Source organism: Hyla sarda, chromosome 1 (genome assembly GCF_029499605.1).
Source record: "Hyla sarda isolate aHylSar1 chromosome 1, aHylSar1.hap1, whole genome shotgun sequence".
NCBI classification, from domain to species: domain Eukaryota; kingdom Metazoa; phylum Chordata; class Amphibia; order Anura; family Hylidae; genus Hyla; species Hyla sarda.
This window is the reverse complement of record NC_079189.1, coordinates 577803594-577829825: the sequence shown is the minus strand read 5'-3', so window position 1 is coordinate 577829825 and position 26232 is coordinate 577803594. Positions and strand designations below refer to the sequence as shown.

At 45.1% G+C, this 26232-nt stretch overlaps 1 protein-coding gene across 2 annotated transcripts in view; it reads right to left on the bottom strand.

Annotated features, from left to right (window-relative positions):
* The window catches only part of WDR7 (WD repeat domain 7), a 479768-nt gene that overhangs the window by 18325 nt on the left and 435211 nt on the right, over nucleotides 1–26232 (bottom strand). For both annotated transcript variants that reach the window (XM_056544810.1, XM_056544818.1), the window contains one exon: nucleotides 1619–1723. In XM_056544810.1, coding sequence (XP_056400785.1) covers nucleotides 1619–1723 — 105 coding nt within the window. The remainder of the gene's footprint in view (nucleotides 1–1618; nucleotides 1724–26232) is intronic.

Sequence of the window (26232 nt, the reverse complement as noted above, 5' to 3'; positions counted from 1 at the left end):
AGTAAGTAGGTAGGTAGGAACCCCAAGGAGATAGGTAGGTAAGGAATCCACCATTAGGTTGATGCTCCCAGTAGGTAGGGAACCCTCCCCTTTTAGGCAGCATCGTCCAGTTGTTAGTTAGTCAGGTAGACTCATATTCGGTAGATGCCCCCATTAAATAGTTTCACCTAAAAATTCTCCGCCAAAAGAAAATAATAAAGATCCCATTCACCTTCCCTCCGCTCCAGCACTGGAGCCTTTGCATCATCCACTCTGGAAGTGGAGTAGGACCTTCTACTGAAAGCTGCACAATGGCCCTGATTTACTATTGTAAACCAGACATATTTTGTTGGGTTGTGCGCCAGAAATTCTGTCTGCGCCAGAATTCTGTCTGCGCCAGAAATGAAAAACCCGGCCAACTCTCCATTTTACTGAGAAAATCTGAAAAAGGGGCGTGTCTGTTGGAAAAAGGGGGCATGGTTCCCGACATTTTCACAAAAACACTACATATTTACTAAGGTTTACACAGAAAATGCGGTGGATTTCAGCTGGGGAAAACCAGACAGATCAGAGCATGTGTAAAAAAAAAAAGCAAAACGTAGGGAAAAGTGCAAAACGTAGGGAAACATTAGTAAATACTGGGGAAAAAAATTGTAGGGAATTAAAACCCACAGAGAAACCTACACTTCACTCTTAGTAAATCAGGGCCAATGACGTCATTTAATCTTGCAGCAGATCCAGCACCACTCCAAATAACGGAGCGAGTGAACAACAAAGAGGCCTCAGCATGGGAGAAGAGAGTAGGTGATTTAGGTAGAGTAGGTAGTTTTTTTTTAATAGTGAGGACCTACTGGGGGAAACTCCGAGACATTTGCACCTGGTATCGGGACGTATCTAATCCTTAGAATTAATCGGTAGCAGTAGGGAACTGGGAGGGGAAGGGCAAGGGGCGAGCGGATGGTTGTTCGGGGAATACAGATCATATACATAACTAGGGATGTCCCGATACCGATACTAGTATCTACAAGGCGGGGGCCTGTTGTCTACAAGTGGGACACGGGGGGGCGCTGTCTACCAGGGGGACAAGAGGGGGTGATGTCTACAAGGGGGGGGGGCCCTGTCTACAAGGGGGGCTCCGGTCTACAGGGGGGGGGGCTGCTACTAATGTCTGCAATTATCTATACTACCTACAAGAGGGTCCTACCTACTATTAAAGGCAATCTTACAGCAGAGTCACCTGCACTAACTTGAATTTATCGGTAGATAGTGCAGGTGACCCGGTTTCTACCGCTGCTCACCATGTGAACGTCAGCGCACCGGAGACATCGGTCTCGCCGCCAATGCAAATTCCCTGTTCTGTCCAATGGAGAAGAGAGAAATCTTGGTTCATACTACAGCAGCCGCCTCCATTGTACACAACAAGGAACCACATATCAGCACGGTAAGCAGCGCCAGAAACCGGGTCACCCTGGTGTCAGATTCCCTTTAAAATAAAAGTACTCGTACTTGGTATCGGGGAGTACTAGAATGAAAGTATCAGTACTCATACTCGGTCTTAAAAAAATGGTATCGGGACATCCCTAATCATAACCAATAAACCCACTAGTGCAATATACAAACATCTGGTCCTGCTCATTACCTGCCAGAAGGAGATATGGCTGTCTTTATTAGAGTAGGTAGCGAGATAGCGTCCATCAGGGGCAAACGAAACCGCCGTAATTGGTCCTTTGTGGCCGTGAATATTCTGTAAAACAAATAAAGAGAAAAACAAATAAGATGATGTAGAAAAGTTCAAGACCAAAGGGGGGGGAAAAAAACAACAACAAGAAATAATGGTAATAATAGTATGTTTGTACGTGGCGAACATCGCCTTGTTATGTCTCCCGGAGGCGCACGGTACATGACTCCTTCCTCGTTCTCTATGAAATATTAAGTAATGAAGGCGAGGACGGCGGTGATGCGGTATGCGGGAAGCAGCGGCGGTTGGCGGTGCGCAGCCTTGTGATGTGCATGCTCTAGAAGTTTACGGCTTTGATTTGAAGTGTAAATACGTTAAGGCTCCTTAATCCGGGAGGCTCTTGATCTGTAATGATTAGTGATGCCTGCGTGCCGGTGTCTTACACGTCTTCCTAAGCTGTTCTACTACACCAAATGGCATAACTTATGGGGGCTGCTTTGATAAAACTTTGCGACACGACATTCCATCTGTTGGAGAGGAAAAGCGGTTCCACCGGATAATCATCTCATCAAATCCTCGCAGCCCGCACAAAGACCCCCCGCTACTGCCTCCTGATGCCAGCCAGCATTCATAACAGTGCTCTAAGGACAGGGGGCCATGGAGGGATGCAGCAGAGCCCAGTTTGTCAATGAACTCGTTGTGGCAACATTGCTTGAGAAGCATGTGATGACAGAGCTATAATGGAGTAGCTTTCATTAAAGCATCACTTGATTTGTGCCCAATGACCTACTCAGCTCTGCTACATCTGGAGACTCTATGCGAGTATCCGGATTCCAGCAGGATTTCCTATCTGTGTCTCCTTATTTGCTGAATGGCATACTCCTCTATACTACCTCAGTTGGCATTCATATCAGTGCGCTTTGGACAAGGGGGCTGTGGAGCGATGCAGCAGAGCCCAGTGTGTCACTTTACTCCACATTGCGGTTAACTTGCTTGAGAATTGTGTGGCGACAGGCGATAATGGAGTAGCTTTCATTATTGCATCACTTGATTTGTGCCAAAAGACCTACTTAGTTCTGCTACATCTGGAGACTCTAAATGAGTCTCCTGATGCCAAGAGGATTTCATATTAGTGTCTCCTCATTTGCTGAATGGCATACTCCTCTATGGTACGCCAGCAGGCTTTCATATCAGTGTGCTATGGACTGGGGGCCGTGGAGGGATGCAGCAGAGCCCAGTTTGTTACTAAAACCGTTGCAACTACATAGCTTGAGATAAGTGTGAGGTGGAGTAGCTTTCATTGCAGTCTTATGTGAACTTCTAGATAATTGTAGCATACTTAGCTAAGCTACATCAGCAGGCTTTCAGATCATTGTGCAATAAACTAAGGGGCCTTACAGATATATAGCAGAGCGGAGTGTGTGTCACTGGGGGAGCACTGCAGGGAAACTGAACACTTACTGCCAGGCTTTTCTATAGTTGATCACTGGGGGTCCCCAGCTTAGCTTATTGTAAAGGGACACTTCTAACAAGTAGAGCAGTGTTTCCCAACCAGGGCGCCTCCAGCTGTTGCAAAACTACAACTCCCAGCAACACTGGTTGGGAAACACTGATCTACTTGTTAGAAGTATCTCCTAACAATAAGCTAAGCTGGGACCCCCAGTGATCGCCTATAGAAAAGCCTGGCAGTAAGTCTTCAGCTTCCCTAGCAACACACACTCTGCTCTGCTATCTCTCTGTAAGGCCCTTCGTTCACTGCTGTCTGGGCAGCGTCTGGGCATGCTGGGAGTTGTAGTTTTGCAACAGCTAAAGGCACCCCGATTAAACAAAATTAAAGTGATTGTCCAGGGTTAGACAATCCATCTGAAGACTCTGCTCCATTTGAAGACTATTCTTGAGGATTTCATATCAGTGGGGGAGATTTATCAAAGGACTTAGACTGTTTTATTCCCATCTAAATTTGTCGCACAGAAAGTCGCAGTCTAAACATGTGTGACTTTTTTGCGACTTTTGCTTTAGAGTATTTTTAGTCCATGATGCATTCAAGTCTATTTTAGACGGAAAAATGCATTGGTGCTGAATTTATCAAAAGTGACTTTTCAGCGACAAGTCACATCGGCTGAAAGTACGCCGAAATGTCAGACCGTGCTGGAGAAGGTTTAAATACAGTATAAAGCATAGATCCCGAAGTCCGTGCACAGAATTTATCAAGAGCCGTGCGACTTTTGATAAATTAGGCGCACAATAGACCAGACTAACCCTCTGTCTTTGGTCTATATTGATGCGGGACATAGACAACTTTGATAAATATCCCCCAGTGTCTCCGGATTTGCTGAATGGCATACTCCGCTATGCTAAGTCGGCAGGTTTTCATATCAGTGCGCTATGGACTGGGGGGCACGGAGGGATGCAGCAGAGCCTAGTTTGTCACTACATTGCCTGAGAAGTGTGTAGTGACAGCTATAATGGAGTAGCTTTCATTGCAGTCTTAAAGGGGTATTCCAGGAAAAAACTTATTTTATTTTTTTTATATCAACTGGCTCCAGAAAGTTAAACAGATTTGTAAATGACTTCTATAAAAAAATCTTAATCCTTTCAATAATTATCAGCTGCTGAAGTTGAGTTGTTGTTTTCTGTCTGGCCATAGTGCTCTCTACTGACATCTCTGCTTGTCTCGGGAACTGCACAGTTTAGAAGAGGTTTGCTATGGGGATTTGCTTCTAAACTGGGCGGTTCCTGAGACACGTGTCATCAGAGAGCACTTAGACAGAAAAGGACAACTCAACTTCAGAAGCTCATAAGTACTGAAAGGATGACGATTTTTTTTAATAGAAGTAATTTACAAATCTGTTTAACTTTCTGGAGCCAGTTGATATATATATATATATATATAAAAAAGCTTTTTTTCCTGGACAACCCCTTTAAGTAAACTTCCAGATCATTGTAAGTCGCATTACTTGATTTGTGACCTACTTAGCTCTGCTACATCTGGAGACTCTACTTGAGTCTCCTGATGCCAGCAGGATTTCATAGCAGTGTCTCTCCGATGTGCTCAATGGCATACTCAGCTATGCTGTATCAGGAGGTTTTCCTATTAGTGTGCTATGGACTAAGGGGCCTTATACAGATATAGCAGAGCAGAGAGTTTGTCACTTAACTCCTTCCATGCTGTATTGCTTGCACAGCATGTATAATCTTTTTTTTTTTTTGCAGTCCAGTATGCCTGGGAGTTGTAGATTCACAACAGCTGGAGGCACATTGGTTGGGAAACAATGACCTAGGTGATTGTTTGTGGCATTTTTGTGGCAGGTTTTCCTATAGGCCAGTGGTCTTCAACCTGTGGACCTCCAGATGTAGCAAAACTACGACTCCCAGCATACCCGGACAGCCGTTGGCTGTCCGGGCATGCTGGGAGTTGTAGTTTTGCAACATCTAGAGGTCCGCAGGTTGGAGACCACTGCTATAGGCGATTCCTGGGGGTCCCATCTTAACTTATTGTAAAGGGATACTTCCAACATGTAGAGCAGTGTTTCCCAACCAGTGTGCCTCCAGCTGTTGCAAAACTACAACCCCCCAGCATGCTTCGGCTGTCTGGGCATGCTTGTTGTAGTTTTGCAACAGCTGGAGCCACACTGGTTGGAAAACACTGGCTTGGGCAGGGAACTCTTTTAAAGGGTAAAAACTACCCTAAAATTAGATTCTAAATTACAAAATCAGACGGTGACCGCCACAGCACTCAAAATATTCAACTTTCCGCTATGGATGAATCGAGTCTTGCAGCTCATCATCCTTGAAATAAGTGGAACTCAGTTGCAATACCCTACACAACCTGTGGACGAGTGTGGCACTGTTTTGGGAAAAAAAATCCTAGACACAATGTCAGTAAAACTTTTTTATTTGCCTAGTAAAGTCATAGTACACTCCCCTGCGTGATTTCCCCTTGTGTGACCTGTTATGGCGGCCATATTGTTTCCTAAGGACAATGGGGGAGATGTGTTAAAACCTGTGCAGAGGAAAAACTGACCAGTTGCCCATAGCAACCAGTCAGACCGTTTCTTCTATTGTTTCCGAAGCCTTATTCAAAAGTGAAAGAAGCGATCTGATTGGTTGCTATGGGCAACTGGAGAACTTTTTCTCTGCGCAGGTTTTGATATAGCTCTCTCCCCCCAAATCCTTTAGGCCCAGATTTGAGAGAAAAATCTTAAATTTTAAGAATTAAGGCCCAGATTTATCAAACTGCGTGAGAGAGAAAAAATTGAGTGATTTTCCCACAGCAACCAATCAAAGCTCAGCTAACGAGCTCTGGTAAAGTGAAAGCTGAGCTGTGATTGGTTGCTGTGGGAAGATCACTCAATTTTTTTTCTCTCACGCAGTTTGATAAATCTGGGCCTTAATTCTTAAAATTTAAGGGAAATGTTATATCAGAGCCCCCCACACAGATGACTCCAGCCTCCTCCACAGCGGCTGGTGTAATTCGCCGCGCAATGAGATCTGAAAGTGACCTTGGCGAGCAGCGTGCGGCATACATCTCTGGGTGACATGGCGTGCTGCCTGTAGGTCAATATGTGGCCCTCATTTGTTGGGAGGCCGCCCCGCTGTGATCCCTCATTACTATTTGCTTTAACTTCCCGGGCAAATGACAACCACAAAATGAAGCCGCTTCTTACGAAAACAAGTGACAGCTGCAGCTAGCCGAGTGTTACTGGGCCCCGGCACTATTAACCCCTTACACACTGATGCTGGGGCCGCAACAAGTGACTTGTCTATACTGTGTCTATTGCCTATTGTCGCGTTTAACGTTATCTTTGCGGTGTATAAATTATACGTTACTATATATACTGTATGTATAAATGTCATCAGGCTCTGAGGTAACATCACTCAGCAGGTACGGGATGGGTTTACACCTAGTCTACATGCCACCATTGTCCCACCTCACCGTCTTTATGGAGTGCGAAGCTAAACATGAGGAAGATGGAAAATCGGAAGGTATATAATTGTACATAGAGGAAACTCTAATATGATGAGAAGAATCAATGGCAACTGAAAATGGATGTGTAGGAGATCGCAAATCTATCCTGAAGTGTTATAGACAAGTAAAGATGTGATAGTACAAGACTGACCAGATCAGATCTGCTAGATGGATGGATTCATGGATGGATAGATAGATGGATGGATATGAGATAGATAGATGATAGATAAGAATATAGATATGAGATAAGACAGACAGATAGGTAGATAGATCGATAGATATGACGTAGATAGTTTTAAAGAAATGAGATAGGTAGATAGATGAATAGATATAGATATGAGATAGATAGATATATAGATATATCAAAGAAGAAAGCAGCACTCCTAGTAGTGTGAGCAGGTGCCTCCAGCTAGGGTCCCGGTCTAGGATCCTACATACGTACTCCAATGAAAATGCAGTGGCACTCCAGTAGTGAAAAAAATGAAACTATTTATTCATCCCAAATGTGTAGAGAGCCCTCTACACATTTGGGATGAATAAATAGTTTCATTTTTTTCACTACTGGAGTGCCACTGCATTTTCCTTGGAGTAGATATATAGATAGATAAATACAGTGGTCCCTCAACATACAATGGTAATTCGTTCCAAATGAACCAAAGTTAGTTGAAACCACCGTATGTTAAGGGATCCGTTCAATGATAAGTATAGGAAGTTATACTCACCCGTCCCCGCCTCTCTGGACCGTCACTGCTCCCCGGGATCGTCGCTCTTCATTTCCGCCATCACGTCGCTGCCCACGCCGCTCCTATTGTATGACGGGACAACTTGCGCAGCGACGTGATGACGACGAAGGAGAGCGACGGCCATGCAGGTGATCCTGAAGAGGATGGTCCGGAACGCCGGGGACAGGTGAGTGATCATCACCGCAGCACATGGGGCACCTTAAACGGCTATGCAGCGGCAGTTGAAGCAGTCTGCTCTGCCGGAAAGCCGTTTATGCGATGGCCCCCACATACAAAAGCATCGTATGTTGATGCTGCCTTCTGAGAGGCCAACGTATGTTGAAATTATTGTATGTCGGGGCCATCGTAGGTCGGGGGGTCACTGTACAAAGAAAGGATAAGTTGGCCAGCACATACTGATATTGATACACCACTATTGCATGGACCCGGCATACAGGTGCAAGCTGCTAGGCTAAATATACACAAACAGGAGAATACAGCAGGACACGGCTAGCACAAAGATATAGAAGAAATAGGAAATGCTATATTGCTATAATGAAAAATTGAGGTGCTTCGCTTACCATTTGGCCAAATAGCGTGTACCATCCCACCACGATAAGGTGACCTTATTGGGACGAACCCTACACTATGAATGTGCCTCTGAGCATTCATTTACCAGGCTTGTAGGGCTGGGACATCAAGCACCTTATAAATTGGGTGGGGTGCAGCAACCAACATAACATGGAGGTAGCCACTCCCCCCCACCCCCCATATGTACAATACAAAGAAAGGACAAGTTGGCCAGCACATACTGATAAACAACTCATACATACTGATACACATTCCGGGTCCATGCCATAGTTGTGTATCAGTATGTGCTGGCCAACTTTTGCAATATAGCATTTTATATTTCATCTATATCTTTGTGCTACCGTAGCAGTGTGCTGCTGTATTCTCCTGCTTATATGCTTATAGATAGTTACATAGATATGAGATATATAAAAAAGGATAGATATAAAAATATAGCTATATGAGATAGACTAAATAATCACTGCTTGGTCCAGTGGCGTTGCTAGAGTTGGTGTCACCCGGTGCGGTAGAAAATGGTGTCACCCCCATACCTACCCCCTCCCCCCAGTAAGTTTTTAGCCTGTTGTGACAGACACCACTGTTGTAGCGCATTGTGAGAAATTCCAGTATAATAATCAGATATACCAGTTGCCACAGAATAGGAAAGTGTTAAAGAAGTTTTCACTATTGAAATATACAGCTCCCAGAATTACTTAAAGGGGTACTCCACTGGAAAACATTTTCTTTTATATCAACTGGTGCCAGAAAGTTAAACAGATTTTAAAATTACTTCTATTTAAAATCTTAATACTTACAGTACTTATAAGCTGGTGTATGCTCCACAGGAAGTTGTGTAGTTCTTTCCAGTCTGACCACAGTGCTATTTGCTGACACCTCTGTCCATGTCAGGAACTGTCCAGAGCAGGATAGGTTTGCTATGGGGATTTTCTCCTACTATGGACAGTTCTTGACATGGACAGAGGTGTCAGCACAGAGCACTGTGGTCAGACAGAAAAGAAATTAAAAAAGAAAATAACTTTCTGTGAATCGCTTATACAGCAGCTAATAAGTACTGGAAGGATTAAGATTTTTAAATAGAAGTAATTTACAAATCTGTTTAACTTTGTAGCACCAGCTGATTAAAATTTTTTTTTTTCCAGTAGAGTACCCCTTTATGCAGTGGTGAGGTTATGCTGGGAGTTGTAGTTTCACTGACCTAACTGTAGAACTGACAAGTGACTACAGCTCTGATAGGACATAGAGAGGAGAATGTACAATGATATCAGTGACTACAGGTGACGTCTTCTCTATAGTCTTCCCTTATCTAATTCAGATGGTACATACCGCCTGGTCCAGCTAAAACTTCTGTCTGTAGAATGTGACGCCCAGACGTCTCCTCACTATGTCAGCGCATTCTCATCCTCTATATGAAAACAATTATTATTATAAACCTGACAGACACTGTATCCTCTAAATATAATACTACTATACACTATACTCTTTGATTATAAACCTTCCATACAGTATACCCACTGAATATAATACTACCACACACTGTACATTCTGAATATAATACCAACACATACTGTACCCTCTGAATATACTACCACACACTGTACCCTCTGAATATAATACTACCACAAACTGCGCCCTCTGAATATAATACTACCACAAACTGCGCCCTCTGAATATAAATCTGCCACATACTGTACCCTCTAAATATAAATCTGCCACCTACTGTACCCTCTAAATATAAATCTGCCACCTACTGTACCCTCTAAATATAAATCTGCCACATACTGTACCCTCTAAATATAAATCTGCCACATACTGTACCCCTGAATATAAATCTGCCATACTGTACTCTCTGAATATAATATCGCCACATACTGTACCCTCTGAATATAATACTGCCACCCACTGCGCCCTTTGAATATAATACTTAGAGATGAGCAAAATACAGTAAATTCAAATTGTCACAAACTTCTCTGTACGGCAGTTGATGACTTTTCCTGCATAAATGAGTTCAGCTTTCCGGTGCTCCCGTGGGCTGGAAAAGGTGGATACAGTCCTAGGAGACTCTTTCCTAGGAATGTATCCACCTTTTCCAGCCCACCGGAGCATCTGAAGGCTGAACTAATTTACGCAGGATAAGTCATCAACTGCCGAGCCGAGAAGTTCGTGATGAATTGAATTTACTGTAAGTTCGCTCATCTCTAATAATACTACCACAAACTGCGCCCTCTGAATATAATACTACCACAAACTGCGCCCTCTGAATATAACGTTGCCATACAGTGCACCCTCTGAATATAATACCACAACCAAAGTAACACCCCTCAACATCCGTTAGCTGATGCTATTACAACACGAGGGGGGTATTGGTGGTGTTGCTAGTGGATGATGGGGGTGCTACTACTGGGGAGGTGTTGCTGGAGGATGATGAGGGTGCTACTGGCCATCCCCCCTGGCAGTATCACCCCCATCATACATCGGCAGGATCATCCTCCTGGCAGGAGCACCCCCATCATCCACCATCAGGATATGTTGATGGAGGTGCTGCTGGGGGGGGGGGGTGTTGCTGGTGGATGATGAGGGTGCTACTGCCAGGGGGGGAGCATTAGGTAGGCAGCAGTGCCCCCACATTAGGTAGGTCGCAGTTTCCCCACATTAGGTAGCATCTATTCCCCACATTAGGCAGCATAGATTCCCTACATTTGGTACCAGTTCCCCCACATTAGGTAGGTACCAGTTACCCCACATTAGGTAGCAATTTCCCCACATTAGGTAGCACAGATTCCCCACATTAGGTAGCACAGATTCCCCACATAAGGTAGCATAGACTCCCCACATAAGGTAGCATAGACTCCGCACATTTGTAGTAGTTTCCCCACATTAGGCCACAGGTTCCCTTGCAGGTTCCCCACAATGGGTCAAAGTCTCCCCACAATAGATTGCTGGTTATACCACCCCCCCCCCCCCCCCCCCCACACACACACACACACACACACACACAGTCAGAGAGACACACACTCAGACAGACACACACACAGAGTCACACAAACACACACAGTCACACACAAGCATAGATAGAGACAGACAGAGAGACAGACATACACACTCACCCATCCAGCGCAGCGCTCCTTCTCACCGGGCGCCGTGCGATTGACGTAACTCACGTCCTCCTGCGCGGCCATGCGGTGTGACGTCAGGCCGGCGCAGACGTGGAAGCGGAGGACGGGCACAGTGCTGGTGAAGGTGAGGGGGGGGGGGGTGATGACGCTCGGGCGCACAGTGAAGGTGAAAGAGGGGGTTTGCTGACGGACGGGCGCACCGCACACACAGCGCAGGGGGGGGCTGACGGATGGGAGGCCGGCCGGGCACAGATGGGGGAGGGGGGGTGCTGCGGAGCATCTTGGTGTCACCCCATTAGGTTGGTGTCACCCGGTGCGGGCCGCACCCCCCGCACCCGGGTCGCAACGCCACTGGCTTGGTCCACTGTTTTTGGGGGCCATGGCTTGCAGATGTTGGGGAACAGATTCCATGGGGAGGTACACATCCTCCATACTCACATGGACCCTTGCGTCCTGCAGCAGCTCTATCAGTTGGTCCCATTTTTGGAGCAGTGGGAGCAGATCTCCCAGACCATTTCTGCATATCCCATGTTAATTTAGAATAAGGTCCAGTGAATTTTGGGGCCAAATAAGAGTGGTAAATGTATTGCCCTGTTCCTTCAACCATTTCCTAATGATCCAAGCCTGATAACATGGAGCACTGTCTTGTTAAAAAATTGGGGCTGTGGTTGGGAAGGCCTTCAGGAGACATGGTGGGATGGGAAAATATTTGCCACACTTTCAGCCCCTTTCCCGATACGTAATGGCACGTGGCAGGGGTGCCCGCTCTCCCCTATACTATATGTAATATGTATGGAGCATCTCTTAAATGCATTGCGCAATGAGCCGGACGTTAAGGGCCTCAGAGTGGGGGAGAGCGACCACCTTTGTTCGGCATTTGCAGATGACCTACTGCTTTTTGTTTCCTCTCCACTCACCTCCCTCCCGGCCATAACTCGCATATTGCAAACCTATTCTAGGTTTAGTAATCATAAAATTAATATGTCTAAGAGCGTCGCCCTTAATATCTCCCTCCCGACTCAGAAGTACACACCCTGCAACAGACGCAGCCGTTCCGCTGGTCCCCTAAATCCATTAAATATTTGGGGGTACAGGTCCCGGCTGACCCACACAACAGTTTTGCTCTAAACTTCTTACCTATCCTCTCAACTTTGGATAGTGACCTTAAGAAATGGACTAGGGGCACATTCTCTTGGTTGGGTAGGGTTAACATTATAAAAATGAATGTCCTCCCCCGCTTGGTCTACCTTTTTCAGACGATCCCTACAGCCCTACCTTTAGACTACTTTAAGAAATTGGACAAGATGATCCGCTCTTTCGTTTGGGCGGGGCGGCCGTCGAGGGTCTCCAGGCAAACGCTCACAAGAAGGAAGCAAGCTGGGGGTTTGGCGGTCCCGAACTGCAAACTTTACTATATGGCTGCGTCCCTAACGTGCTTACTGGATTTCTTTCATGGCCGCTCCTCGAAGCGTTGGGTGGAGGTGGAGCTCAGGGGGGCGACTCTTGACATTACGTCTGTCCCATAGCTGACTACAACCTCATTACCCCAACGTGAGACTCAATCCCTGCCTTGGGTTTCTAGAGAACTAAACTCTGAATTTAAACGATACCTTTCCTCCTCGACTATTTTTTTCTGCAGATGGCCCTATGATGCCGATTCTGGGGAACCCCCGTTTTCCCCCCGGAGTTTCACATACATCGTTCCTGGGGATCTCAGACCCACCATCTCTGCCCATGAGGGTCTTTCTGACAGGCACGTTGCTGCGCCCCCTAGCTGACATTGTCCCTGCACATCTACATACACCCCTGATTCATATGCAGTATCTCCAACTCAAGCATTTCGTTGAATTGGAGGGGAGACATCTACGTCTGGCCAGGCCATTACTCCCTTTTGAGAACCTTTGTGCTTATGCTTCCCCGGTACCCAAAGCGGTCTCTCAAATTTACGGCCTCCTCCTTGAGGAAGTGTCTAGTCAACCTCCAGCGTTTGTTGGGGCCTGGGAGGCGGAACTGCAAAAGAAGTTTGCTGCTTCAGATTGGACAGCAGCGTTTTCTCTTTGTCACAAGCTCTCCATATCGTGCCGAGCCCAGGAAACTAACTACAAATTGCTTACACGTTGGTATAGGGTACCGACCACACTGCACAATATGTTTCCCTTGGTACCTGACCTATGCTGGCGTTGCGGTCTAGAGAGAGGCACAATGACACACATATGGTGGTCCTGTCCTGCACTATCACAGTTCTGGGCGGCGGTGGTGTCGCGCATTGAGACGGTCTCTGGTGTTGCCTACCCCAATGACCCGAAAGTGTTGTTACTCACTATGCTCCCTGTGTACCGTAAATCTCCGTCTAAGGTTCTTGCTCACTTTATGCTCATGGCAGCTCGCACCGTGATCCCCAGAAAATGGAAATCTATGGACCCTCCGACTTTGTCGTATTGGTATGGGGAAATCTTATTTCTATGTAGAATGGAGGAACTTATGGCGGACTCCTCAGGCCACAATGACAGGTTTGCCTCCATCTGGCAGCTTTGGCTGGCCTTTTTGGAGACGCCCCTTTACAGGGAACAGTAACAACTATGATATCAGGACTTGAGTTCATTTGGACTGCGGGGGGGGGGGGGGGGATGGGGAGGCGCACGAAGGATGCCCCGACGGGCAGCGGAGTTTTTGAGGAGCGCAGGTTAGTACTCCTTTGTACACTACATCTTCTTTTTCCCTCTATTCTCTACCCCCTTTGCCTTACCCTCTACTCTTCCCACCTTAGCCCCCCCTTCCCTCTTCCCTCCCCCATCTCTACTCCTCTGCCCCCCAAATCCCAAATGTTTTCCTTGTTATGATCAGCCTTATGCAATTACGACAGCTTCTGATTATTGTGTACTACTAGGATGCAATTCACTCCTGTACTATATGTAGGATGTGTCTTTTCACTTTGGTACGCTGCTTTCAGTTTTTGTCCTACCTCACGTATGGTGTATATATATATATATATATATATATATATTTGCCACACTACCTCCGTGCCCAAACAATCTGCCCGCAGTCAAAGACACTCCAGTCACCACCTTTACCAATAACTGGCAGATATTGCCTTCTGCTATGCAGAGTAGATCTGATACATTATAAGATAGTCACTTGTGACATGGACACAATGTGGGTTCGCATTGCTGGTCACAAAGAAGGAGATTTATCATTCTTTTCAAACGTATAGATTTTATATGACAATTTTTTTTTTACTTACCGTATATACTCGAGTATAAGCTGAGTTTTTCAGCACGATTTTTCGTGCTGAAAACACCCCCCTCGGCTTATACTCGAGTGAACTCTCAGCCCTCAGTGGTCTTCAACCTGCGGACCTCCAGATGTTTCAAAACTACAACTCCCAGCATGCTGGGAGTTGTAGTTTTGCAACATCTGGAGGTCCGCAGGTTGAAGACCACTGCCCGAGCCTTCGTCATCATCCAGCCCCCCTCCCCCCTTTAGTTTTGTACTCCCCTCCGCTCGGCGGGACGTTCGGGTGAGCTGGTCCGGGCCATCTGTGCTGCAGGACCGTCCGGTGGGGAGGGATTGTCGTTCCGGGCTGTCCATCTTCACCGGGTGGGCCTCTTCTCCGCGCTTCTCGCCCTGCCCCGGAATAATGACGTTGCCTTGACGACGACGCACAGGGACGTTGCGTCCCTGTGCGTCCTCGTCAAGGCATCGCCACTATTCCGGGCGCGAAGCGCGGAGAAATTGCCCACCCGGTGAAGATGGACAGCCCGGAACGACCATCCCTCCCCACTGATGGCTGTCCGGGCATGCAGGGAGTTGTAGTTTTGGAACATCTGGAGGTCCGCAGGTTGAAGACCAAATCAGACATTGACAAGCAGTGATGATGAAGGGGGTGGTGTGGGATGATGACAGGGTAATGATGGAGGGGGGATGATGACAGGGTAATGATGAAGGGGGGGATGATGAAGGGGGGATGATGACAGGGTAATGATGAAGGGGGGGATGATGAAGGGGGGATGATGACAGGGTAATGATGAAGGGGGGATGATGACAGGGTAATGATGAAGGGGGGATGATGACAGGGTAATGATGAAGGGGGGGATGATAACAGGGTAATGATGAAGGGGGGGATGATAACAGGGTAATGATGAAGGGGGGGATGATAACAGGGTAATGATGAAGGGGGGGATGATGAAGGGGGGATGATGACAGGGTAATGATGAAGGGGGGATGATGACAGGGTAATGATGAAGGGGGGGATGATAACAGGGTAATGATGAAGGGGGGATGATAACAGGGTAATGATGAAGGGGGGATGATAACAGGGTAATGATGAAGGGGGGGGGGGGTGATAACAGGGTAATGATGAAGGGGGGGGGATGATAACAGGGTAATTATGAAGGGGGGGATGAGAACAGGGTAATGATGAAGGGGGGGATGATAACAGGGTAATGATGAAGGGGGGGATGATAACAGGGTAATGATGAAGGGGGGGATGATAACAGGGTAATGATGAAGGGGGGGATGATAACAGGGTAATGATGAAGGGGGGGATGATAACAGGGTAATGATGAAGGGGGGGATGATAACAGGGTAATGATGAAGGGGGGGATGATAACAGGGTAATGATGAAGGGGGATGTTAACAGGGTAATGAGGAAGGGGGGGGATGATGATAGGTGATGATGATGAGGGTGTTAATGACGGGGGTCTGGATGATGACAGGGGGGGATGATGTATTTCCCACCCTAGGCTTATACTCGAGTCAGTAACTTTTCCTGGGTTTTTGGGGTGAAATTAGGGGCCTCGGCTTATATTCGGGTCGGCTTATACTCGAGTATATACGGTACTTACTTTTGCTGACGTATGACCTATTTATCAAGAAGTCGCACGACCTTGATAAATAAATCACAAAAGCAAAACCCAGGAAACCCGCTTACCATTTTTTAAAGCAGAACATTTCATTTTTCCCTTATGTTAATAGCCAAAGTTCTTTATCTACCCTTTATTACCAGTAGTGTTGCTAGAGAGTGATGGGGGAGTTGACGGGGGGGGGGGGGGTGTACCGCATCGGGTGACATCCTGCTTGGCACTAAATAGCTGCACTCCAACTATCCCACAACAACTCACCCACCCTCCTCAGAAATTAAAGAAATATTAAAAACATACTATGCCGCACCATGAATATCCGTAATCTGGAGGCTTTTTTGTTTAATTTTGAGCCCGCATTTTGTGACGTTGGTGGGTGGAGTCTTGCGTTGCTGTGCTGAGGCCATAGTTTACGTCAGGAAGGAAGACAGCGCAGCACCAACAGGCTGATTCCTGTAGCTGGGGCCCGTGTTAATAGCCGACATGCGGACGGCTATTAACCCATTCGATTGCTTCTGTCAAAGCTTACAGCGACATTTAATGGTGCCTTTATCCTATCCCTGGTGGTCCAGTGGGGTGGATGGCCCCCCCTGCAGTGCGATCGGGGGGGGGGGGGGGGGGTGGCGATCCACTGCTGAGGGAGCCTGAAGGTTTACCTCTCCTTCCATGACAGCTCCTGTGCTGAGAATGATAAAGCCTGGCAGGACCATGCTTTATGAATCGAGCGCAGAGCCCACAGATCAATGTTTAAAAGTGTAAAAAAAAAAGTTTTAAAAAAGTTTAAAAACACACACAATAACCCCTTCCTTATTAAAAGTTTAAATCACCCCCTTTTCCCAAATTCCATATAAAAAATATATAAACATAATAAAAATAAACACATATGGTATCGCCGCGTGCGTAAATGTTCAAACTATAAAAATATATAGTTAATTAAACCGCACGAAAAAATTCCTTGTCCGACAAAATGGAAGAAAAACGCCATTTTGTAAATTTTGGGGGCTTCCGTTTCTACATAGTACATTTTTCGGTAAAAATGACATCTCTTTATTCTGTAGGTCCATATGATTAAAATGATACCCTACTTATATAGGTTTGATTTTGTCGGACTTCTGAAAAAATCATAACTATATGCACGAAAATGTATACATTTAAAATTGTCCTGTTCTGACCCCTATAACTTTTTGATTTCTCCATGTACGGGGTGGTATGAGGGCTAATTTTTTGCATTGATCAGACTTTTTGATCGCTTTTTATAAATTTTTTATGGTATAAAAAGTGACCAAAAATACGCTATTTCGGATTTTGGAATTCATCTGCGCGTACGCCATTAACCGTGCGGTTTAATGAACAATATATTTTAATAGTTCAGACATTTACGTACTTGGCGATACCACATATGTTTATTTTTATTTACACAGTTTTTTTTATGGGAAAAGGGGGGTGATTCAAACTTTTAATAGGGAAGGGGTTAAATGACCTTTATTAACTTTTTTTTCTTCACTTTTTTTTTTGCAATGTTATAGCTCCCATAGGAGACTATAACATGCAGTACATTGATTCAATACACTGATCCCTGCTATTGCATTGCAATGCATTGATCAGTGTTATCAGCGGTTGATTGCTCAAGCCTGGATTTCTGGCTTGGAGCTATCAATCGCCGATGGGACTTGCAGGAGGCAGGTAAGGCACCCTTCTGCTGTGTCCTAGCTGATCGGGACATTGCAATTTTACTGCGATGGTCCCGATCAGCCCCACTGAGCTGCCGGGAAGCTTTCACTTTTGACGCGGTGATCAACTTTGATCGCCATGTCTAAAGAGTTAATGCCGGACATTTGCCTGAACTGCGAAGTGCGGCATTAGCCACGGGTCCCGTGCGAGTATGAGGCGAGCCCAGCTCCTGAGCTTGCTTCATAACCCTCCCATGCCGCAGCGCCGTTTAGAAAGGGCATTTTGCGGCAAGGGGTTAATGTAGCAGCTTTGTTTCATGATGCAGAACAAGAACAGTTGTTAAAGTGGGTGTTAATTTACTTTTCTGCGGACGTATGCACTTTCTGTAAGCCAGGTTGGACCTGGAATACATATGCAACTTTTAAATGGAGATGCGACTATCGCATTTGATAAATACATGACCACTGCAGAGTAAAAATAAATAAATAAAAAATACTACCTGAGCAGATTTCAGAAATGTGCTTTGGAATAAGGAAAAATCTAAAAGTTGCAGCATGTATAGAAAAGTCGCACGTGTGCAAAAAAAAAAAAACAAAAAGAAAAAAATACTATGGAGCTTGATAAATCTCCTTCAAAATGTCTACATAATCCCTGAACTAAATAATACACTGCTCAAAAAAAATAAATAAAGGGAACACTTAAACAACACAATGTAACTCCAAGTCAATGACACTTCTGTGAAATCACACTGTCCTCTCAGGAAGCAACACTGATCGACAATCAATTTCACATGCTGTTGTGCAAATGGGACAGACAATTAGCATGACAACCCCAATAAAGGAGTTGTTCTGCAGGTGGTGACCACAGACCACTTCTCAATTCCTATACTTCCTTGCTGATGTTTTGGTCACTTTTGAATGCTGACGAGCTGTGGCAAGAAGGTTTGCTGTGTCTGTCAGCGTAGTGTACAGAGCATGGAGGGGCTACCAGGAGACAGGTCAGTACATCAGGAGACGTGGAGGTCGTAGGAGGGCAACAACCCAGCAGCAGTACCGCTACCTCCACCTTTGTGCAAGGAGGAGCAGGAGGAGCACTGCCAGAGCCCTGTAAAATGACCTCCAGCAGGCCCCAAATGTGCATGTGTCCACTCAAACGGTCAGAAACAGACTCCATGAGGGTGGTATGAGGGCCCGACGTCCACAGGTGGGGGTTGTGCTTACAGCCCAACACCGTGCAGGATGTTTGGCATTTGCCAGAGAACACCAAGATTGGCAAATTCGCCACTGGCACCCTGTGCTCTTCACAGATGAAAGCAGGTTCACACTGAGCACATGTGACAGATGTGACAGAGTCTGGAGACGCCTTGGAGAACGTTCTGCTTCCTGCAACATCCTCCAGCATGACCGGTTTGGCGGTGGGTCAGTAATGGGGTGGGATGGCATTTCTTTGGGGGGCCGCACAGCCCTCCATGTCCTTGCCAGAGGTAGTCTGACTGGCATTAGGTACCGAGATGAGATCCTTAGATGCCTTGTGAGACCATATGCTGGTGCGGTTGGCCATGGGTTTCTCCTAATGCAAGACTATGCTAGACCTCATGTGGCTGGAGTGTGTCAGCAGTTCCTGCAAGAGGAAGGCATTGATGCTATGGACTGGCCCGCCCGTTCCCCAGACCTGAATCCGATTGAGCACATCTGGGACATCATGTCTCGCTCCATCCACCAACGCCACGTTGCACCACAGACTGTCCAGGAGTTGGCAGATGCTTTAGTCCAGGTCTGGGAGGACATCCCTCAGGAGACCATCCGCCACCTTATCAGGAGCATGCCCAGGCATTGTAGGGAGGTCATACGGGCACGTGGAGGCCACACACCCTACTGAGCCTCATTGTGACTTGTTTTAAGGACATTACATAAAGTTGGATCAGCCTGTAGTGTGGTTTTCCACTGTGATTTTGAGTGTGACTCCATATCCAGATCTCCATGGGTTGATAAATTTGATTTCCATTGATAATTTTTGTGTGATTTTGTTGTCAGCGCATTCAACTATGTAAAGACGACAGTATTTCATACGATTAGTTCATTCATTCCGATATAGGATGTGTTATCTTAGTGTCCCCTTTATTTTTTTTGAGCAGTGTATATCTCCATAATCCAGGAACTAAATAGTATACCTACATTATCCAGGAAAGGATGAAAGGATGTAGAAGAGACATAATTGTGCTTTTAACTCAATGGACCCAGCTGATTATTGCGATGCCTCCAGTATAACCAGGACGAGGACAGAAGGGGCCCATATTGTTGTGGAGCCTGTTCATCACTACATCATCTGATTGTAGCTTCATATTAAACAGTCCCGATACAGCAGTGCTGCTCTCATGGGGGCTCAGAGTGAACAGAGTAGAGACCACAACACTACAAAAGGGTCTGCAGGTTTATGTGAAGCTCAGTGTTATTATTAAAAGGTTCTACAACCCTTTGGTTTATATTCAGAGGCAGTAAATCTGTACATAGCTAGTCCTGCTCTCAGCTGAGGAGTATATAGTATACAGTCTCCAGAAAATATCCAGTATCCAGACAATGCTCTGTGAGCTTAACAGCCTGAACTCCAGACTGATACTTTGTACATAGCTAGTCCTTCTCTCAGCTGAGAAGTGGAGACAATTGTATCCAGTCTAGACAATGCTCTGTAAGCCAAATAACCTGGACCCCAGACTGATACATTTTACATAGCTAGTCCTGCTCTCAGATGAGAAGTGTAGATGATTGTATCCAGTCTAGACAATGCTCTGTGAGCTATACACATCAGTTGCAGCTGCATATAGCTCTGGTAGATGTTGGCAATGTATCAGTCTGGAGTCCATGCTGTATAGCTCACAGAGCATTGTCTAGACTGGATACAATTGTCTCCACTTCTCAGCTGAGAGCAGGACTAGCTATGTACAATGTATCAGTCTGGAGTCCAGGCTGATTAGCTCACAGAGCATTGTCTAGACTGGATACAATTGTCTCCACTTCTCAGCTGAGAGCAGGACTAGTTATGTACAATGTATCAGTCTGGAGTCCAAGCTGTTTAGCTCACTGAGCATTGTCTAGACTGGATACAATTGTCTCCACTTCTCAGCTGAGAGCAGGACTAGCTATGTACAATGTATCAGTCTGGAGTCCAGGATGTTTAGCTCACAGAGCATTGTCTAGACTGGATACAATTGTCTCCACTTCTCAGCTGAGAGCAGGACTAGCTATGTACAATGTATCAGTCTGGAGTCCAGGATGTTTAGCTCACAGAGCATTGTCTAGACTGGATTCAATTGTCTCCACTTCTCAGCTGAGAGCAGGACTAGCTATGTACAATGTATCAGTCTGGAGTCCAGGATGTTTAGCTCACAGAGCATTGTCTAGACTGGATTCAATTGTCTCCACTTCTCAGCTGAGAGCAGGACTAGCTATGTACAATGTATCAGTCTGGAGTCCAGGATATTTAGCTCACAGAGCATTGTCTAGACTGGATACAATTGTCTCCACTTCTCAGCTGAGAGCAGGACTAGCTATGTACAATGTATCAGTCTGGAGTCCAGGCTGTTTAGCTCACAGAGCATTGTCTAGACTGGATACAATTGTCTCCACTTCTCAGCTGAGAGCAGGACTAGCTATGTACAATGTATCAGTCTGGAGTCCAGGATGTTTAGCTCACAGAGCATTGTCTAGACTGGATACAATTATATCCACTTCTCAGCTGAGAGCAGGACTAGCTATGTACAATGTATCAGTCTGGAGTCCAGGATGTTTAGCTCACAGAGCATTGTCTAGACTGGATTCAATTGTCTCCACTTCTCAGCTGAGAGCAGGACTAGCTATGTACAATGTATCAGTCTGGAGTCCAGGATATTTAGCTCACAGAGCATTGTCTAGACTGGATACAATTATATCCACTTCTCAGCTGAGAGCAGGACTAGTTATGTACAATGTATCAGTCTGGAGTCCAGGATGTTTAGCTCACAGAGCATTGTCTAGACTGGATACAATTATATCCACTTCTCAGCTGAGAGCAGGACTAGCTATGTACAATGTGTCAGTTTGGAGTCCAGGATGTTTAGCTCACAGAGCATTGTCTAGACTGGATACAATTGTCTCCACTTCTCAGCTGAGAGCAGGACTAGCTATGTACAATGTATCAGTCTGGAGTCCAGGCTGTTTAGCTCACAGAGCATTGTCTAGACTGGATACAATTGTCTCCACTTCTCAGCTGAGAGCAGGACTAGCTATGTACAATGTATCAGTCTGGAGTCCAGGATGTTTAGCTCACAGAGCATTGTCTAGACTGGATACAATTATATCCACTTCTCAGCTGAGAGCAGGACTAGCTATGTACAATGTATCAGTCTGGAGTCCAGGATATTTAGCTCACAGAGCATTGTCTAGACTGGATACAATTATATCCACTTCTCAGCTGAGAGCAGGACTAGTTATGTACAATGTATCAGTCTGGAGTCCAGGATGTTTAGCTCACAGAGCATTGTCTAGACTGGATACAATTATATCCACTTCTCAGCTGAGAGCAGGACTAGCTATGTACAATGTATCAGTCTGGAGTCCAGGATGTTTAGCTCACAGAGCATTGTCTAGACTGGATACAATTATATCCACTTCTCAGCTGAGAGCAGGACTAGCTATGTACAATGTATCAGTCTGGAGTCCAGGATGTTTAGCTCACAGAGCATTGTCTAGACTGGATACAATTATATCCACTTCTCAGCTGAGAGCAGGACTAGCTATGTACAATGTATCAGTCTGGAGTCCAGGATGTTTAGCTCACAGAGCATTGTCTAGACTGGATACAATTATATCCACTTCTCAGCTGAGAGCAGGACTTGCTATGTACAGGATTGCTGCCTCTGAATGTAAACAAGAGGGTTTTTGTTCACAGACAGCAAATACGTATCGTGAAAATCGTGAGGAACTGAAACATAGGGGGAGATTTATCAAAACCTGTCTAGTGGAAAAGTTTCTGAGTTGCCCATAGCAACCAATTAGATTGCTACTTTCATATTTAACAAGGCCTCTGCAAAATGAAAGAAGCTATCTGATTGGTTGCTATGGGCAACTTTTTTCCTCTGTACAGGTTTTGATAAATCTCTCCAATTATGTGTATTAGAAAGTAGCAGAACTTTTCATTTTTATAAAGATTTAGCTTTATCAACATAAAACAAAAAAAAAACATTAAGACTATTATCCGCTGTGTAGAACGCTCTGAAGAAGCCGCCATCACCACGAGTCACAGTTATTGAGTCACAATTGTATTATATTTCAATGCTACATTAGAACCTAGAGAAAGCCATTCATAAGAATAGTGGAATGAGATTAACTCCTTATAAAAGCAACATGGCACCCAGTACTAAGATGCAAGGACAGACACAACAAATCAACCATAAGTCTCCATAACCTTATTTGTACTGGAGGGAAACACGACAAACAATCATTGCAAATGCTGTTCTGTCAGCTCCATCTCCATGCCAGCAGAGTGATGAAACAATATACATACCCTTAAGCAGTGTTTAGGGTGCCTCCAGCTGTAGCAAAACTACATCTCCCAGCATGACTGGACAACCTTCGGCTGTCCGGGCATGCTGGGAGTTGTAGTTTTGCCACAGCTGGAAGCACCCTGGGTTGGCAAACACAGCCCTTAAGCTACGGTCTTCTGCAAGATAACAATTCCCTGCATATCCAGCTAAATGAAATGCTGGGAGTTGTAGTTTTGACATAGCTGGTGACCCACAGGTCAAGGATCACTGCCCCATGTGGTCATTACGTTTGCTACAGCTGTCATGTATAAGACTACACAAGGGTGTAGCATAGCTAAAGTTGTTATTATATCAAGACTACTTATCCTGTACTGATCCTGAGTTATATCCTGTATTATACCCCAGAGCTGTACTCACTATTCTGCTGGTGAGGTCACTGTGTACATACATTACATTACTTATCCTGTACTGATCCTGAGTTATATCCTGTATTATACTCCAGAGCTGTACTCACTATTCTGCTGGTGAGGTCACTGTGTACATACATTACATTACTTATCCTGTACTGATCCTGAGTTATATCCTGTATTATACTCAAGAGCTGTACTCACTATTCTGCTGGTGAGGTCACTGTGTACATACATTACATTACTTATCCTGTAGTGATCCTGAGTTATATCCTGTATTATACTCCAGAGCTGTACTCACTATTCTGCTGGTGAGGTCACTGTGTACATACATTACATTACTTATCCTGTACTGACCCTGAGTTATATCCTGTATTATACTCCAGAGCTGTACTCACTATTCTGCTGGTGGAGTCACTGTGTACATACATTACATTACTTATCCTGTACTGATCCTGAGTTATATCCTGTATTATACCCCAGAGCTGTACTCACTATTCTGCTGGTGGGGTCACTGTGTACATACATTACATTACTTATCCTGTACTGATCCTGAGTTATATCCTGTATTATACTCCAGAGCTGTACTCACTATTCTGCTAGTGAGGTCACTGTGCACATACATTACATTACTTATCCTGTACTGATCCTGAATTACATCCTGTTTTATACTCCAGAGCTGTACTCACTATTCTGCTAGTGAGGTCACTGTGTACATACATTACATTACTTATCCTGTACTGATCCTGAGTTATATCCTGTATATACTCCAGAGCTGTACTCACTATTCTGCTGGTGGAGTCACTGTGTACACACATTACATTACTTACCCTGTACCCATCTTGAATTACATTCTGCATTATACTCCAGAGCTGCACTCACTATTCTGCTGGTGAGGTCACTGTGTACATACATTACATTACTTATCCTGTACTGATCCGGAGTTATATCCTGTATTATACTCCAGAGCTGTACTCGCTATTCAGCTGGTGGGGTCCCTGTGTATATACATTACATTACTTATCCTGTACTGATACTGAATTATACTCCAGAGCTGCACTCACTATTCTGCTGGTGAGATCACTGTGTATATACATTACATTACTTATCCTGTACTGATCCTGAGTTATATCCTTTATTATACTCCAGAGCTGTACTCCCTATTCTGCTGTTGAGGTCACTGTGTACATACATTACATTACTTATCCTGTACTGATCCTGAGTTATATCCTGTAATATACTCCAGAGCTGTACTCACTATTCTGCTGGTGGGAGTCACTTTGTACATATATTACATTACTTATCCTGTACTGATCCTGAGTTATATCCTGCATTATACTCCAGAGCAGTACTCACTATTCTGCTGGTGAGGTCACTGTGTACATACATTACATTACTTATCCTGTACTGATCCTGAGTTATATCCTGTATTATACTCCAGAGCTGTACTCACTATTCTGCTGGTGAGGTCACTGTGTACATACATTACATTACTTATCCTGTACTGATCCTGAGTTATATCCTGTATTATACTCCAGAGCTGTACTCACTATTCTGCTGGTGAGGTCACTGTGTACATACATTACATTACTTATCCTGTACTGATCCTGAGATATATCCTGTATTATACTCCAGAGCTGTACTCACCATTCTGCTGGTGAGGTCACTGTGTACACACATTACATTACTTATCCTGTACCCACCCTGAATTACATTCTGTATTATAATGCCAAACAACAATCTCAGTCTCACTACATATATACGCTGTGTACAGGGGCAACAATACAGACTTTCTGGTGGTGACAGCACGTCTTACCTTACAGGGGTAATTTGCTATGGCTACAAGTCACATTGACAAAGCTGCCCCGAGAGTCCTCACCCAGGAGCTAAATATCCCAGTTAGCCGGGTCCCTGCCCTGGAGGTACCATTGCTGGACGACCAGACAATGCGGATAATCAAAGTGGGATTATTTATTAATGACCCCCGTACGGCAACACTGGACCAAAACCCCAGATTAATCACACTAACAATCCTCCTCATTTTCCGGGGGAGTCATCCTCTGCTGTTTGGCCTGAGGTTTTTGGCAAAGAGACATTGATGAATCATCCGGGACCCCACAGATACAGACCTAGTCCTCTCCGAAGGGCATCATATGACTAATGTCATAAACTAAAAACTAACACAACCATAAAGATGTAGCAGAGCTGAACTTTTTGGGACTGTAATTTTTGAGTATGATATATAAATATACTACAGTAAAAGACATTCAGATATTTGGGGGGTGTCCTTGTTCCATGAGGTCTCTATGACCTAAGGGAACATATAGGCAGGGCTGTAAGGAGGTGGAGTCTCATTACTACAATTCACCTAATGAGGCCGACCTAATTACCTGACAGGACTGCAGCATTAAGAAGCCTTAAATGCTGAGACTCATAGGTGAGTTGAGGTCAGTTCACACTATGTACAGTTTTGATGCGTTTTCCTATTCATAGTGCGTTTTTTAAACAAATTTTGCCATAAAAAGAAGTGGTTTGACCTATAATCACAAGTGATGTGTTTTATGAAGATTGGAGGTCTTTAGGCTGTGTCCACATGTTACATTTTTTTCATGTTTTTCACTGTGTTCTTGCTGCAATTTTCCAAAATCAAAGTTTATACAGCATTTTGCAGCGATTAGGGGAAAAACCCAGCATAAACATAAAAAACCTGGGCTAAACTGCAATG